Raw genomic sequence first — 15,186 nt, 5'->3', positions numbered from 1 at the left:
TATTTTTGTGCACTAAAGGAAAAAATAGAAAGAAATTAGGGAAAATAGGGAAATTACTTCTTTGATTTTTTTAAAATAAAATTTAGTACAAGAAATTTATTTTAAAATATAAAGAAATTAGAGAAATTAGGGAAATTACAAATTTGACTTTTGAAATAAAATATAATTTATGAAATTGATCTTTAAATATAATATGAAATGGTAACAAAAGTTAATATTTATTTCTCTATATTTTATTTCTTTCTATTCTATTTATTCTCTATATTTCCCTGTGCACTCTCTCCCTTCTCCCTTGTAATTTATCACATTTTTGTCTCATTTAGCTAATGCAAACAAGTTTTCTTTTCCGCTCCTTTTCGCCATTTGAGCTTATCTTAGGGAAAATTTCCTCGATAAGCGTACTTCTCTGTCATCATTTCTCCGCTTTCTGTTTTCTCATAATTGTAAATTGCAATTTTATGCAAACAATGGTATCTTCTACCCACCAAGGAAGTCTAGAGTTCGAGGTAGCAGAAACTCGTTGACACTGCCGCCGATGATAAGCCTGCAAATGTAACGGCTTCATTTGTTGCTCCTTGAAGCGCTTGTTGCTCCCTGTTATTGTATTGTCCTTGCAAAGGGGGCAGGCAGGCAGGCACTCAACTCGAACAATATCCATTGTCTTGCCAATGTCTAGGCAATGTTTCGGAATCGGGCCATAAAACAACGGAAATGAAAATATTAACAAGCGAGTGCACAATAACTGGCGGAATTATTCATAACCAAATGGAAATTGTGCATGCTCCATATATCTTTCCCGGGGGGCTTTAAACTGGTAAGGAAGGACCTTTCCTCGATTTTCCCTCTCCTGGAATTTTCTTGTCTCTGCTGACATTGAATTCCTTTTGGCTAGGTAACATTCTTGCTCTGGGTTAGTTTCGCCTTGGATTATTGTGGAGGGAAAAGTGCTTAATCAATTCCTGTGAAAGTGAAAATGCATTTCGAGGCCAGGAAAAGTGTTTACCGGCTGCCCTGACACGAATGTTGTTATGTTGTCAAGTATTTGTTGAGTTGGTAAACTATTTTAAACGATTTTCTAAAGCATTAGCAGTGTGCTTTTTCATTTAATAAAGCGCTAAGGCTGATGGGTTATAAACATCTTCATTGAAAATAGTTTGTGTAGGCAAACATAAATAAAACAAGTTTTTGCTTAGCTAATTATTTTCCTATCTCTTAACCAATTATTTATGGCCAAAGACAACTATTTTGTCATCGATAGGAACTTTAGTTTTTAATTCTCTTATCTATCAAAATCAATTCAGCAAAAGTTTTTCTTTACCCAGAGCCACCCTCCCCCATCATAAAGTTATATAACGCACAATAAATTACAGAGTTGTGAAAGGAAGCAGGGAAAATTCCAAACAGTTAGCACAGCACAAAAACCTCTACCCAGCCTGAATTTTCCAGGACCTCTCTTACACCCCCTCTCCCTAGCCATTGGGAAAAAGCAATTTCAGTTTTTCATGCTGTTCCCATTTTTTTTGTTGCTGTTCTGATTACATGATTTATAAGTTATCTTCAGCAAACAAAACAAAAATATATAGAAGAGAATATGTATATAAAATTTATGTTCAACGCTTTCGCAAAAGATTATTGTTTATATGCGCAAATTATGCCAACATCTCTGTGCAAAAAAAAAAAAATGTAAAAAAAAACATATTGGCCCAAAAAGGAATTCGCATAAAACTGTTTAAAAGCTGCCAGCAAACAACCCTCAACATCCGGCCAATGATTGTAAATCATGTTTAACAATTATGCGTGAAACATAAAAAAAAGCGAAGCCTGAATTTAATTTGCCAAAGCAAAAGGAGGCGGCTCGGTGATAAAGTGTGTGAAATTACGAGGCATTTTCCTGGCTTTTGAATATTCTCTCCACCTGTAAGCAGGACCTCCACCTAACACAAGAATAAATCCTTTTAACGCTTTATTTGGCTTCTAAGGCGCTTTCTTTTCTTTTCTTTTTAGTCCTGTCTCCTTTCGGCTTTTGTTTATTTTTATTTTGTACTTTGACTCGCCAAATCCTGTGCGTTGTTTGCTTTTAATGCCCTCTTCCTGGGGTTTTCTGTTAGCCACCCTTTTTCCTTACGCTTCCAGGACCCACAACTGTCTGTGATTTAAATTTATTGGCAAAATACTTAAAGTAAATCTTTTTGTTTCACTTGGTTTTTGGTACGTGTTTAGGGGGTGGTGTGTGTGTGTTTGTTTTCTTTTGTTTTTCAGCAACCCTTTGACAATTTTCAGCGGTTTTTTTATAACTTCAATGTCTATTAGAGGGGTTCTTTCTGGCGGTTCATTTTAAAATTCTAACTGGCAGCCGCAACCGGAATCCCTGCACTGAATTTTCCCGACGCCTTGCGGTTGCGGTAGAGTCTTTCTTGTGGCTTTTCCGGTAACACCCTCCCCCACCACCACCCACCACCCACTCAACCCTTTTAGCACCAGCAAGAACCCCAACCCCCGCCGGAATCATTGCAGTTTATTAGCAAAGCAAAAAACATGTCGCCTTCGCTGACTTGTTTTTTCCGTCGCTTTTGGAAAATCGTTTTCTGTTTTAATGATTTAGTTTGGTTTTTCTTTTTGGTAAGGAAAACCCTCCCAAAATTTTTCTTTCTCCTTTTTTTGTTTGATGTTGTCTTGCGTGAGACATTTTTTTCGGTGGGTTCTTTTTGGTTGGGCTAATGAAGCGACTTATGCAATGACATGGAAAATTCTGCGGTTCGCATTTTTCTCTCCGTTTGATTTTCCTCTTTACCATTTCCCCCGCTCTTTTTCGAGTGTTTTTCCAGCCACTACACAGCATTTGCATGACATCTAAAAGGGAGTCTGAGAAAAGTGTGACGGGGGCGGGAAAGCGGAGTGTGAGCTCATCAAAAGGGCAAAGGCTCTTTTTTACGGCTTTGATAAATGGAAAGTTTGCTAATTGGCTTGTTTTAAAAAAAGGGCTGCGCCACAGTGGATAACTGTGGCAAAAGCACAAATATAACAAGTCTTTGAGCTGCAAACTTGATTCATTAAATGCGGCTGGAGTTGCCAACTCGATTTGATGTGGAAATCAAAGAGAAGAGTTTTTAAATTCAAGGAAAGGAGTTTTTAAATTACTAAAAACAAATACATTTTTTATTAAAATTATAAAATGTGTACTTTTATTTACAAACAGAGCCATTTTCCATTTAATAAAAATTAATAATTATAAAAAAAGTGTTTATGGGGCTGCCAATTCGATTTAAAATGCATGTTGCAGAGCTGTATTTTTAGGTAGTTATCGATTTATTTTGAAAGCAGTTAAATATATATTTAAATAATTTATTTTTAAATTTAAAAAGTACTTTTTTTTATACAATTCCCCCCTTTATACTCCCCTTTCCCTCAGCTAATGCAATCAATTTTCTTGCCAAAAACTTTTGCCTGCCTTCCCAACTGAAACCAAAACTGAAAGCTTTATAATAATCCAAAGTCAAGGCACGCCCCCTCTAACTTTTGGCTTACCACTGGCAATTTTCACCATTGTCCCTACTCCTTAGACAAGCCAACTTCCCTTTCTTTTCCCCCTTCTCCACTGTGTGTGTCCTTTTTTTCCCTCTCTGTGCTTTGTATGACGAAAAAGAAAAATTGTCCAGAAAATATCTTTTGACAATTCACCGCTTTATGCATACTAAGCTCATTATGGAACATCCTTTTTTATTCCTCTTTCGTCTTCTTCTGGCCGTTCTTTATGATGATTCCTTTAACCAAAAGGGCGGGTCCTGGAAATGTGTTTCGGGGGAAAACTTTTTAATAGTGCCCAGTTTGAAGTCCCCCCTCCCGTCGTTTTGATGAGCATTTCTTCTATTTTATTGCATCTTTGCTGTGGCTAACAAAGCCCCCTTGGGCAAATGCCACGCCCCCAAAAGTCTCTGACCAAGAAAGTGGCACAATATTAAAATATTCTGGCTTGTCATTATAAATTCCTGGGCCAACACCGCTGGATATAATAAAAAAAAATAATGGGAGCAAAAAAAAATAAGAATGGACACGAGCTTTTAAAGGTTTTACTTCTTTAAGTTGGTTAATGCCATGAAGGGTGCACGGGGAAAAATTCTGGAGTAGAAAATTAAAATGTGGAAAAATAAAAAAATAGCTAAGGATTGTGTCACCTTAATTTGGAAATTAATTTGAAATTATATGGAGTTAATTTGGTTTTAAAGATGCCTAACAACCTTTAGATTTTTCAATAAATTATATTGAAAATTAAAAAAAATTATAATAAAATAAATTATAATATTATTTATTTATTTTTCTTTAATTTAGTCATTAAATGTATAAAAAATATCAGAAAATATTTTCTAAAATTTTATTAACTACATTATATTTATTTTGTGTTTTTTTTTTTTTTTAATTTAATATTCATATTAATAATAATTAATATTAAATTTGAAAACAAATTAATATTAATTATTATTAAAAAAATATTAATATTCATATTTTATATTATTACCTAAATTATTTTTGTTTAAAATTCTTATAGTATAGCAATTTTTCTCAGTGCATTTATGATCCTATTATTATTAGAAGTTCGTTGGCTTGAGGGCATAGCTGTTGCAATCAGCACGCATTTTGACTGACAGCTGAAGTATCCATAACGTCATCGAAGGACCTCGGGTCATGGGCCCGCACGGACACCCCCCAACCCACCCGGAAAACCGAAAACCCCCCAAAACCCCACACAGAATTAGGATTCATAATAGGACAAAGTGCTTTGGCGGGGGATGGCTGGTGCTGGGGTGCTGGGGTGCTGGCAATTGTAACTAAAGGTTGTCCTGTCTGCGTGTGCCAACTGATATCCTTGTAATACATTCAGTCAGAGTGTGTCCTGTGTGTGTGTGTGTGAATTATAAGCAACTTGCAAATGCGGTTCTCCACATAGATACGAATAAGGCACGCATTCCCATACATTTGTGTATTGGTCCACCGGGAACTGCCACACATATTCAGTATCCTGAATATCCTTGCACTGGCAGAAAAATATGTTTAAAAAGCAGGAAAAGGATATAGTTTTAGGTGAAGAATTTCCAATACATTTTCTTAAAAAAGGAAATTGGATTCATTTGAAGAATTTCCAATATATTTCCTTGGCAACTACTAATTTTCTCAGTACATCTCTTCGTGTCCTGCCCCAGGCTCATCATATGCCTGTCCTGGCCATCTGAACAGATAACGTCCGTTATGCTTCTGTCTGTGTGTGTGACTGTGTGTTGACTGTGACAGCCTTGGGGCATGGTCATATAGCCACACACACACACATAGCCAGGCTTACCTTTGGCCCACGCATTTCATTTGGTCAGTATGAGGGCTTCGCTTCCTTCCTACTTCAAATTTTGATTGTCATTTACGTGACTCTCACTGTGCCTCTGTGTGTGTGTGTGGGTGTGTGCCTGCCAGAGAGTCCTTTCTCTTGGAATTGCTGCAAATTATTCCCATTACGTTTTTGGAGGGCTGCATTTCAAGTTGATTGTCGTTTACATTTCGCAAAGAGAAGGGGAGATCATCGGCAGCAGGCTTGCCTGATTGAGTTTCGCAATTGGAATAGCAGGCAGGCAATGAGGAGGAGGAGGAGGTCCTGTTCAAGCGATTTGTAATGAGGCAATCAGGCTGTGTGAGTTTCATGATTTATGCCTTAATTTATATTGATCATCAATCGATTATTTTGGCATTAAATGTGGGCATATTTTAGGGGACGTTGAGGGTTTTACAGGGGATTTTAGTCGATGTTTTGGATTCCTTAAATCTTTAAAAATATAGGTAAGAGGTATTTCCCAGTTTACCCCACTAGTATTCCCCTTGGATCAATCAGTGTGGTCCTATTTCACAGAGTACCTCCCCCTGAAGCGAGGCCTATTTACCCACCAAACATATCCCTCCTCAATCTCTTTTGAATTTACTCGCTTTGTGTGCTGCGTGTGTGTTGTCCTTTGTACGTACTCGTAGAACCAATCCCCATAGCAATCCTTGGTGTGTTATTGCCCAGCAATTCCGATCTATTTTTTCCCTATTTTTCCCTGAGCGTACAAACAATATATGACGGGACTTTCAGCGGTAGCATTGTGCATCCTCTCGCAGTCAGTCTGTCTGGCTCGAATGACAAACAACGGATGATATATTGCAAACGGTGGTGGCCACGCCCACCCGCCTCTTTGTTTGCCATGGCCGCAAATCGGTGGCCAATAAGTTTGGTATGGAATCGGAGGGTTATATATCCATCGCCTCGCCTCGCTCGCGGCCTGTTTGCCAAGCAAACCTTTTCAAGTTAATTAAAAACGAAGGCCAACACAGGCACATACAGTTTTTTTCAATTACTCAAGCAGGTCTTAATATTTTTTTACGAGCGGTTGTAAAAATATTATTATTGATAAATCTTCAAGGAGAAAAGAAGAAAAAGAGAAACCCATTTTATAGCTTATTAATATTTTTCTACAGTCTGGCATTGCAACTGCAAAACAGATTGGATTCCTGTTGCTTTTTCACCTTTTTTCCCCCGGAGAAAAAGTGTGGACAAAGAATCGCATTAGAAATCAATTCATTTCACTTCTATTGTGCAATTTCCGATACGTCTTGGGGAGTCTGAAAAAAAAGAAAGAAAAAGCTGCGGGTAAATAGACGACAAATTGAGGTTGTAAATCTTCTCTGATGGAGCATTTTGTGACAAATCAATTTGATAAAGGTTGGTCAAGGCAAAGCCCTCAGGTTGAATTAATCTGGCTTACCGGAAAAAGAGTATAAATTGGCTTGAAAACTTAAATTTAGATATTTCCTTGAAAAAAGTAGGTAATTTCGGTTTAGCTTGGAAATATTTTTAAGGCATTTGGTTTCCTGTTCCCTTTTTAGTTTCCTTTTTTTACGTTTTGGCCAAACTCTCACGCCGGCAACAATGTTATATAATACCAACGTTTAGTGTGAAATTTTTCCACTCCACCCCCTCCTTGGCACTTTCCCACAGCTTTTCCACTTCCACTTCCCTTTTAGCACGTTGTGGCACTTCTTTTGAAATTGCGCACATAAACTAATTCCGCATGCATGAAATGACTTTCATAGAAAAATGGCAAAATTGCAGTCCTGTCTTTAGTTAATGCACTGGAAATAAAAAGGTATATAAAGAAGAATTTGGAGAAAGTTAAATTTTGGGTAGAAATAAAAGATTCAAGGCCTGTATTTATTTTTATTTTAATTTTAATCCTTTAATTAGGCCTCCGAAATTAGGGATTGGGATTTCTAATAAGGGTTTATCTTCGGATAAAACCAGTTGGGAATCATAAAAGGGGTTTTTAATTTTTATACATAAATCAATACTTTAAATACCTTTATTCTTATTTTTGAATTATTCATAATTTATAAAATACAAAATAAGATCTAAAATTAAAAATCTAAAATAATTTCTTAATGTTAAAATCGAATATAGATTCTTTAATATTTTATTAAATTAGAATTCCCTTCAAATAAAAATCTTTAAAATATATTTATATTTCCAGTAAATTCCCACAAAATTCTTCACTCCATTCAAGGATATTTTTTCAAAATTCCTGTATTATAATCACCCTTTCTCCCAGTGCACCTGACCAGAGTTGCCACCAAACCGCGCCGCTACGCGTTGACATCCGTTAGGGTTAAGTTGCAAGTAGCTTTTGCCAGCTTTTCCCAGCCTTTACCAGCCTTTTGCCCCTTTTAGCTTCCCCGCTAATTGTGTCACAATGATGAGCATAATTTTCAGAGCTCGCGCACGCTTTGGCCAGGACAAAAGCGTACGGAAAGGACTTGGCGGCAGACAGGAAATTAAGCATACGCCATGTGTGCAATGCCGCTAATTTTCCGTTAGTAATTTCATTTCATGCCAACGCTGCCGCCGACACTTTGAGGTGGCGCCAGCCCTTCCTTTTTAAGAGAAAAAGCCACTTTTGTGTCGGTTCTCGCTTTTAATTACCATCAACGTCAGTTTGGCCTGGCATTTCGGGGTGCCTTCAGATTTTTGTACCCCAAAATAAAGCTTTTCCCCAAGCCACTTTAAATGTCTAGGGAAGGCAACCCTTTGGCACCAGGCAAATATTCTATGCTGTCATATGTTTTCATCCCCCCCAAAAAACTCTTGACATGATGAATGATGCGCCGCCAATTGTTTTCTGTTTTTCCGTCTTCTGTTTTTGTTTGCGAATTACAAACAAATGTCTAAGAATGGCTGAGGAATATTCAAGTTGATGCCCCATCTCCTTGATTCAAAGAAAGCAAACATTTTGACATGACAGGCAGCGGCATATGAAGTATTAAGCACTGGGAAAAATAAGGTAGAATAAATAGTAAATTAGGGGAATGAAATATATATTAATTTATAATAATTTTAGGAAGGAAATTCACAGCTTCAAAGTTTGTTTTAATACCCAGACTTATTTTCTAAATTTTTATTATTTTTTTTTTAGACCAAAAGAAACCCCTTGAAGGCTTGCTTTTACTTAAATCTATTATTTTATACATTTTACTAAAAGAAAAGAATGTTTTTTCGAGTGCCTTATAAGTTTCCTATAAACGCTAAGCGATTTCCCGCTTTTCTTTTGTTTGTAAAGCGGTAACTTCGCCCTCAAACTCCTTCTCCCCCAAAAAGGAAAATGGAGTAAAGTAATTTGTACGTAATTTGTTAAGTAATACACACATTTCGTGTGGGTGTGCGTGTGTGTTTGTCTGGCTGTCTCGCCAGGATGTGGCCTGCGGAAAATAGAAAGAAAAACGAGAAAAAGTTCGAACGAGGAAGGATTTGTGTTCGCCTTAATTACAAAACATCAAAGTGGTCGATGTCGATGTTTATGTCTCGATGTGTCTGCCGCTGATGTCTTGAGCCCTTTTGTGAGGGATTTTGGTTCATTGATGTGGCAAGCTGCCATGGAAAACTGGATGCAAGTGTTGAATGTGGCACATGTCCTGCTCACTAATAGAGTAAGCACAAAAACCCTTATCAAAATTTCTGGGAGTGAGTAATGAATTCAACAAAAGAGAGAGAAAAAAACACACACAAGGACTTTCACTGTCAGCAATTAATAATTTGCCACAAAATGAAAATGAAAATGAAAATTGTTTGTACGTGTTTTCCAGGGTTTTCTTTGCCCTCAGCTTAATTGGAAATTGGTGTTTTGCCCCTTAAAATCGATTGTTTTTCGTCAGGAGTTTGAGTAATTAAATACAAAGAGTGTTTGTCGTTGGGTGACAAGTGGAAATCCTTGACTAGATCGGAGGGAATATATATAGTATATATATATATTTTATACCCCTGCTAATCCACACGCACAAATCAATTTATTGCCACTGCTTCAAGCTATTTTCTGCACTTTTTGGTAGCAATAAATAAACGTGTAATTGGAAGTGATGAACTCGGGGGAAGCTAACCGAAATCCCAGGCACAAACTCACGCCCAGAAACTAGAACAAGTCCCAGAAGTAAAACCCAAAATCTCTAATCAAATGTCAATTCCTTATTCAATATAAAACGAGGAAGTAGAGGAAAAGTGCGAGTAGAGGAATAAATACACATGAAAGTGTCTGAGCACAGAGAGATAAATAAGTTACTAGTACTTGGGGTATTTTAAAATAAATATTTTATACCTTTAAAACATACAGTTTACCGATTTGAATTTAATGCATTTGCTATACAAATATTTCAGCTTTTCTATGGGCTTGAAAGCTACAAATCCCCAAAGTAAAATTACAAAAATTAAACCAAGTTCTCCTTTCCTTTTCCCTCAGTGTACTTATCCCTGAAATAGAGTAAATCTTTTAACGACTTTTATGTGTTCACTTGGTCGCTTACTCTCCACGTTTTTGCTTGGCTTTTATTGTCCTCCCACAGTTCCCTGACCATGTCCAATGCGCTTGTGTATAAGCCATTAAATGTGCTTTCCTTTCGCTGGCTTGGCTTTTCCTGTTTTCGGCCAATTATTACGCGCGATTTATGCTTTTATTTGTCAACAAAGTTCACAGGACACGCTCTCCCCCCATCGTAAACATGGTAACCCACACACACACACACTTAATTGATTGTAAATCATAAAAATCAGAGCAATATTTTGATAAACTCTGAACCCAAGTGGATAAAAACACAGCTTAACCTGGGGTTCAACCATTAATTTTAAGATTTTTATGTATATTTGTTGTACTCTTTGCTGTTTCCTAACCGCTTTTTACCTTTTGCACTTTTTACACCTTTTACACCTTTGCCAAAAACTTTACCTAGTTATAGTTTCAACAGCTACAAAAAAACATAGTTTGCCGCTTTTTGTGAATGAAACACTTTTTTAATTTAACCTTTTTCCCTTCACCTTTTCTTTCCCTTTTGTTTTCTTTTTAGCACAAGAGTCTGCGATAAAAAATGATAATAACAAACCACAAGGTAAAAATGCTTTTTATTATTATTATTACATTGCAAGCAACCCCACAAAACCCCCTTAGATATCCTTTGAATATCCTTAGCATGTCTTGACTTTCTTGCTATTTTTATACCACTTTTTACCCTTCCGCCAAACGGAAATACTCTAGACTTTTAATAGTTTTCTTGGACAGCAATTTAAATTGCCATATTTTATGCGCCAAAGCTTTCAGAATGTCATTAAAATAGATGTCAGGCAGCAGTCTGAGCTTGTTGTTATCCGTATCCTTTTGTCAATATACATATATATAGTTGTGGGGAGGACGAATGCAGGCGACAGCCAAAAGTAATGACAAAACGCAGCGGGCCATCATTGTCATATTGTTAAATTGAGACATTTGCACAAGCCTATGGGCTTAGCGCAGGATTCAAGGATTCTGGGTATTCGTAGATTCAAGGATGCAGTCGTCTGCCTGCGTACCCTTAAAAGGTTGTCATCCCTGCCGTAATTGAATTCTCTGGCCCGACTATAAATCCTGAATGCTAAACAAGGCTAACAACTTTTGTAGAAGGAGTTTGCTTGACTATTAAAATATGAAGTTCTCTCAAAAAGGACACTTCAATTGCAGATGGAATAGCAATTTATAGACAATTTATGGACAATTTAGGGCTATTTGATTGGCTTTTGCTTGGGTTAAACTGAGATTTTGAGTTCTCGGAGGTAAATAGTAAAACAAGAAAAAAATTAGGAAACTAATAAAGGGGAGCACAGAAGATTTAGAAAGATAAATTTTAAAATAAATATATTTTAGTAACAAAATTAGTGCGAAATTTTGGAAAAGAAAATAGAAACGGAAAAGAAAGAATATATTTTATTAACAAAATTAGTGAGAATTTTTAGAATAACTCAAGAAAATTTGATGGAAATGAAATGAAATGAATAGAAAGAATATATTTAAGTAATTATTTAGAATTCTTTGAATTACTAAATTTTATGGAAAAAAATTTAAAATAGAAATAGAAAAATATAGAAATAAATAGAAAAGGATTAGAAAATTGTAATGCTCAATTTTTCATTCATTTTGAGCTAAGAAAAGTAACTTTTAGCATTTAGTTTATATATTTTATTAATAATTATATTAAATTTAATATTTAATTCAATGATTTTTATATACAAAATGTCTGTATTGCATTTTTTCATTAATTATTTTATCAGTTTATCAGTATTTTTATGCCTTGATAACGGCAAGCCTAAAATATCAAGTTTTAAATTTAAAAAACCAACATTTAAGCAAGAATAATTACCTAGATTTTCAGCATACCAAGAATCCCCAAAAAATCCTTAATAAAAACCCCTTGAAATATCAAAAGAACCTTCAAACAATCTCCCAAAAAATGTAATTCCCCTTTAAGCATTCTAACTTCATGTTTGAGAGGGCTTTGAAATTGAAAACAAACATTTAAGGATGCAACATTGCATATCCTTTCGGCCAAAAAACTCCCCTATTTTCAATAGATTTTTGTCTTGCTGGTCTTCAGCCACGTCCTCCTTCCCCAACCTCCTCCTCATGGTAATTGAATTCTACAACAACACAATAAATTTTAGGCACTAAACGGAAAAAGCAATGACTTTAGGGGCAGGGGACTGGCATAACAGGGAGCTTGGGTCCTAAAGATATGCCAAAAATACCCACGAAAAGGACGAAAGTTCGATGGTTTGGACTGCAGTAAAAAGAGAAAATTTAATTTCTTGCTTGAATAATAAATCACAAACATAAACAGCGAGTGTTGTGTATGTGGGTGAAGGGAAAAACGAGGGGTTATAAGATGTCGCCTGATAAAACCTCCGAGTTTTTCCCAGGCGAAACAGGGTTTTTCTCTGGCAAACAATTTCGAGTCTCCTCTTATATTTTCTCCTCTCTCTTTTTTTGGCAATTTGAAATTCGCTGTTGTCGATGGGCAGAGAGTTGCCATTGCACTTATCAAAATGCCATTTCCTGGCCAAGGCAAAACCCTATAAATTCGGAAACGGAAGTGTCGAGTTTCGAGTGTCGCTTTATTAAATTTTTACGCAAATGTTTGACACGCACATATGAATAACAATATATATATATGGGTTTATATATATAAAAAAAAAAAAAAATGAGAATGGAATATTGCTACATTCCCCACCCAATCCTTATGCAAATGAAAAGTAAAAACTTTTATGTGCACATTTTTTATGGGGTTTTCCCATTTGTGTTTCTCTCTTCTTTTTTTTTGGTTATGTTTTTTTTTTGTGTTACACACTACAAAAGGGGCGTGGCAGCTGACCCACTCAGCATTATGCAACAAGCCGCTGTGATTTCGCTGCTGCCTTATTTTTTTATGACATTTATGCAGCCTCCAGACAGGCCCCAGAGACATAAATATTGTTGCAAAGCCAAAAACAAATAGCAAATAGAAATTACAATAATATGCAATAATGCAAAAGGACAACAGAGGACAGGATGAGGAGGGGAATCCCCCAGACTGAAGGCACACAAATGTTACACTGAGGGGAAATTATTGTATATTTATGGAAGAGCTAAAGAAATTTCTAGGGATTTTAAAAAGGCTTAAAATGTATTTTAAATTTATTTCCAAATTTTAAAAGCGTTTGAAAGGTATTTTAAAATTGTAAAAAAAATTATTTTTGGCGGAATTTTAATTTTTTAGTTTATAAAAATATTAAATAAAATCATAGAAATGTAAATTTTGAGGGAATTTAAATTATAAAAAATTTTTATAATTATTTTAGATTGATTAAATTTTTTTAAATTTGAAAAAACAAATTAATTTGGCCGGAATTTTAAATTTTGTCGTTTTTAAAATATTAAATAAAATCAATAAAAATATATATCATCGGAATTTGGTTTTTATTTATTTATTCAAACCATATTCTTTAAATTAATCGTTTAAAAAAACCTTAATTATTGAATGTCTATAATTCTAGATATAAATAAAAAATCGAAATCATTAAATAAAATATGAAATTATTATTTAAAATACTCAATTTCATATATGAAATAAACTAAATAATTCATTTAAGTTTTAACTAAGGAAATAAAACCACTATAAAATACATTTAGATACATTTTTCCCTTAATAAACTTCCAAAATTTTTTCGTGTGCTTTAGTAAGGCTGAGGAAAAGGACACTCACTCACTCACACACTCCGTCTCCCCTGGCACACTCACTTGGTATTTGTCCCATGTGTGCGTGGCTTTAAGTCAGCGGCAGGACGTGACATCCTTGCATAGCATTTGCATAACTATATCAACAAGAGCGGGCCGAAGGACGAGCCAGCCAGACATCAGCGACAGGCTCCTCTTCCTCCCGAATCCCCGGTGCTATTTTTATGCTTTCCTTTTTTTTTTGCTCTTCTCCTCCTGATGCGCTTGCATAATTTCCATTGTTTTCATTTTACCAGCGAATTTCCCCCGCAACTTATCTTCTTTCATTTTAGTTTTCGCCGCATTTTTTTTCGGCGACAGCTTCCTGTACTGATTTTCTGTTTGCATTTCAAGATTTTCGCGTCACAGATTTTTCACATTTATATACTGTCTTTTTTTTTTTGTAGCCAAAAGATATGTAAGGGAAATGCAATAAAACTTTATACGAAGGCGTTGAAGGGGAAAACATAATATCAGCGCGGAGGCCAGCCCGCGAGGGTGATAAAAAGAGTTGAGTGGAAAGAATGGAATACTAAATAACTTTATGGGTAGGGGTAAGGGGTATGGCGAACAGCAACGTCAGGTAGATAAAACCTCAAAGTGTGTCACGGTGAGATAAGGTAAAGTAAAGGGGGTTTCTGAGAGAGAAAGATTTAATAACATTGTTGGGGATTTTTAATAAATTAAAGAAAGTGAGAAAAGAACCTTTAAAGAAGCTTAAACTTTATAAAACTTAAAGAAATTAAATTGTAAATAAGAAAAAATCTCAAGTAAAGCTAAAATAGTTTTTAATATTTCTCAAAACAAAGCTTCTTTGAATTTCTATAATTTTTTAAAAATAAATAAAACCTAAACTAAGTAATAACTAAAATCTCCACAAGATAACTTTCCTCCCTATGCCTGCCCTAAGGCTCTTTTCACCCATTTTCATGCTCCAATTCACCACAAACATCTCAATCGATATCTATATATGTGTGTGCAACATCATAATAGCAATAATAATAATCATTTTGATGACCCGAAAAAGGGCCATGCCAAAAAATTGCTACACTTTCGAATTGCCACTCTCCTATATAACCAATTATCGTTGCCAAAAAAAAACAGAAAAATATATAGAAAACTATATTTTTCAGCTGACATTTGCTGGCTACATTCCCACTTCAATTTTTACAACTTTTCAAAGACGCTTTCCTTCGGCTCTCATTTGCCAATTTGACAGGCACTTTTCTATCGATGAATGTTTGTTGCTCAGTCAATTTTTGCAAATCAAATGATTCTGCCATCGGTTGTTGCCTTTCCTTCATCGCTGATTTGCCAGGACCAAGAAGAAGACGAAGACCAAGTCGAAGACGCCAAATGCCATTCCACTCGAGCGGCTAGACAGGAGTTAAGGGAGGGGAGGATGCTGTAGGAGGCCAGTGGCTCTGAAAAGGCAAACATTTTGAGATATATATTCGTCTTTATTGAAGTTTTTCTTTTATTTGGCTCATTTATGGCACATATTGCGCATTTAATCGCTGTCAGGATACGGAACATGAGGCAGCTAAGTCTAAGGATGTGTGTAGAATACACAGAGAAA

At 35.6% G+C, this 15,186-nt stretch overlaps 1 protein-coding gene across 7 annotated transcripts in view; it reads left to right on the top strand.

Moving 5' to 3' along the window:
- The window catches only part of Eip63E (cyclin dependent kinase Eip63E), a 122,287-nt gene that overhangs the window by 90,324 nt on the left and 16,777 nt on the right, over window positions 1-15,186 (top strand). For 5 of the 7 annotated variants that reach the window (XM_041777269.2, XM_070285172.1, XM_070285170.1 and 2 more), the window contains one exon: window positions 10,396-10,437. The exons of the other annotated variants lie outside the window; for them this stretch is intronic. In XM_041777269.2, the coding sequence (XP_041633203.1) occupies window positions 10,396-10,437 (42 nt within the window). The remainder of the gene's footprint in view (window positions 1-10,395; window positions 10,438-15,186) is intronic. 7 annotated transcript variants of the gene reach the window in all.

The sequence above is a fragment of the Drosophila kikkawai genome, chromosome 3L, assembly GCF_030179895.1.
Source record: "Drosophila kikkawai strain 14028-0561.14 chromosome 3L, DkikHiC1v2, whole genome shotgun sequence".
NCBI classification, from domain to species: Eukaryota; Metazoa; Arthropoda; class Insecta; order Diptera; family Drosophilidae; genus Drosophila; species Drosophila kikkawai.
This window is presented reverse-complemented; position numbering and strand designations above follow the sequence as displayed.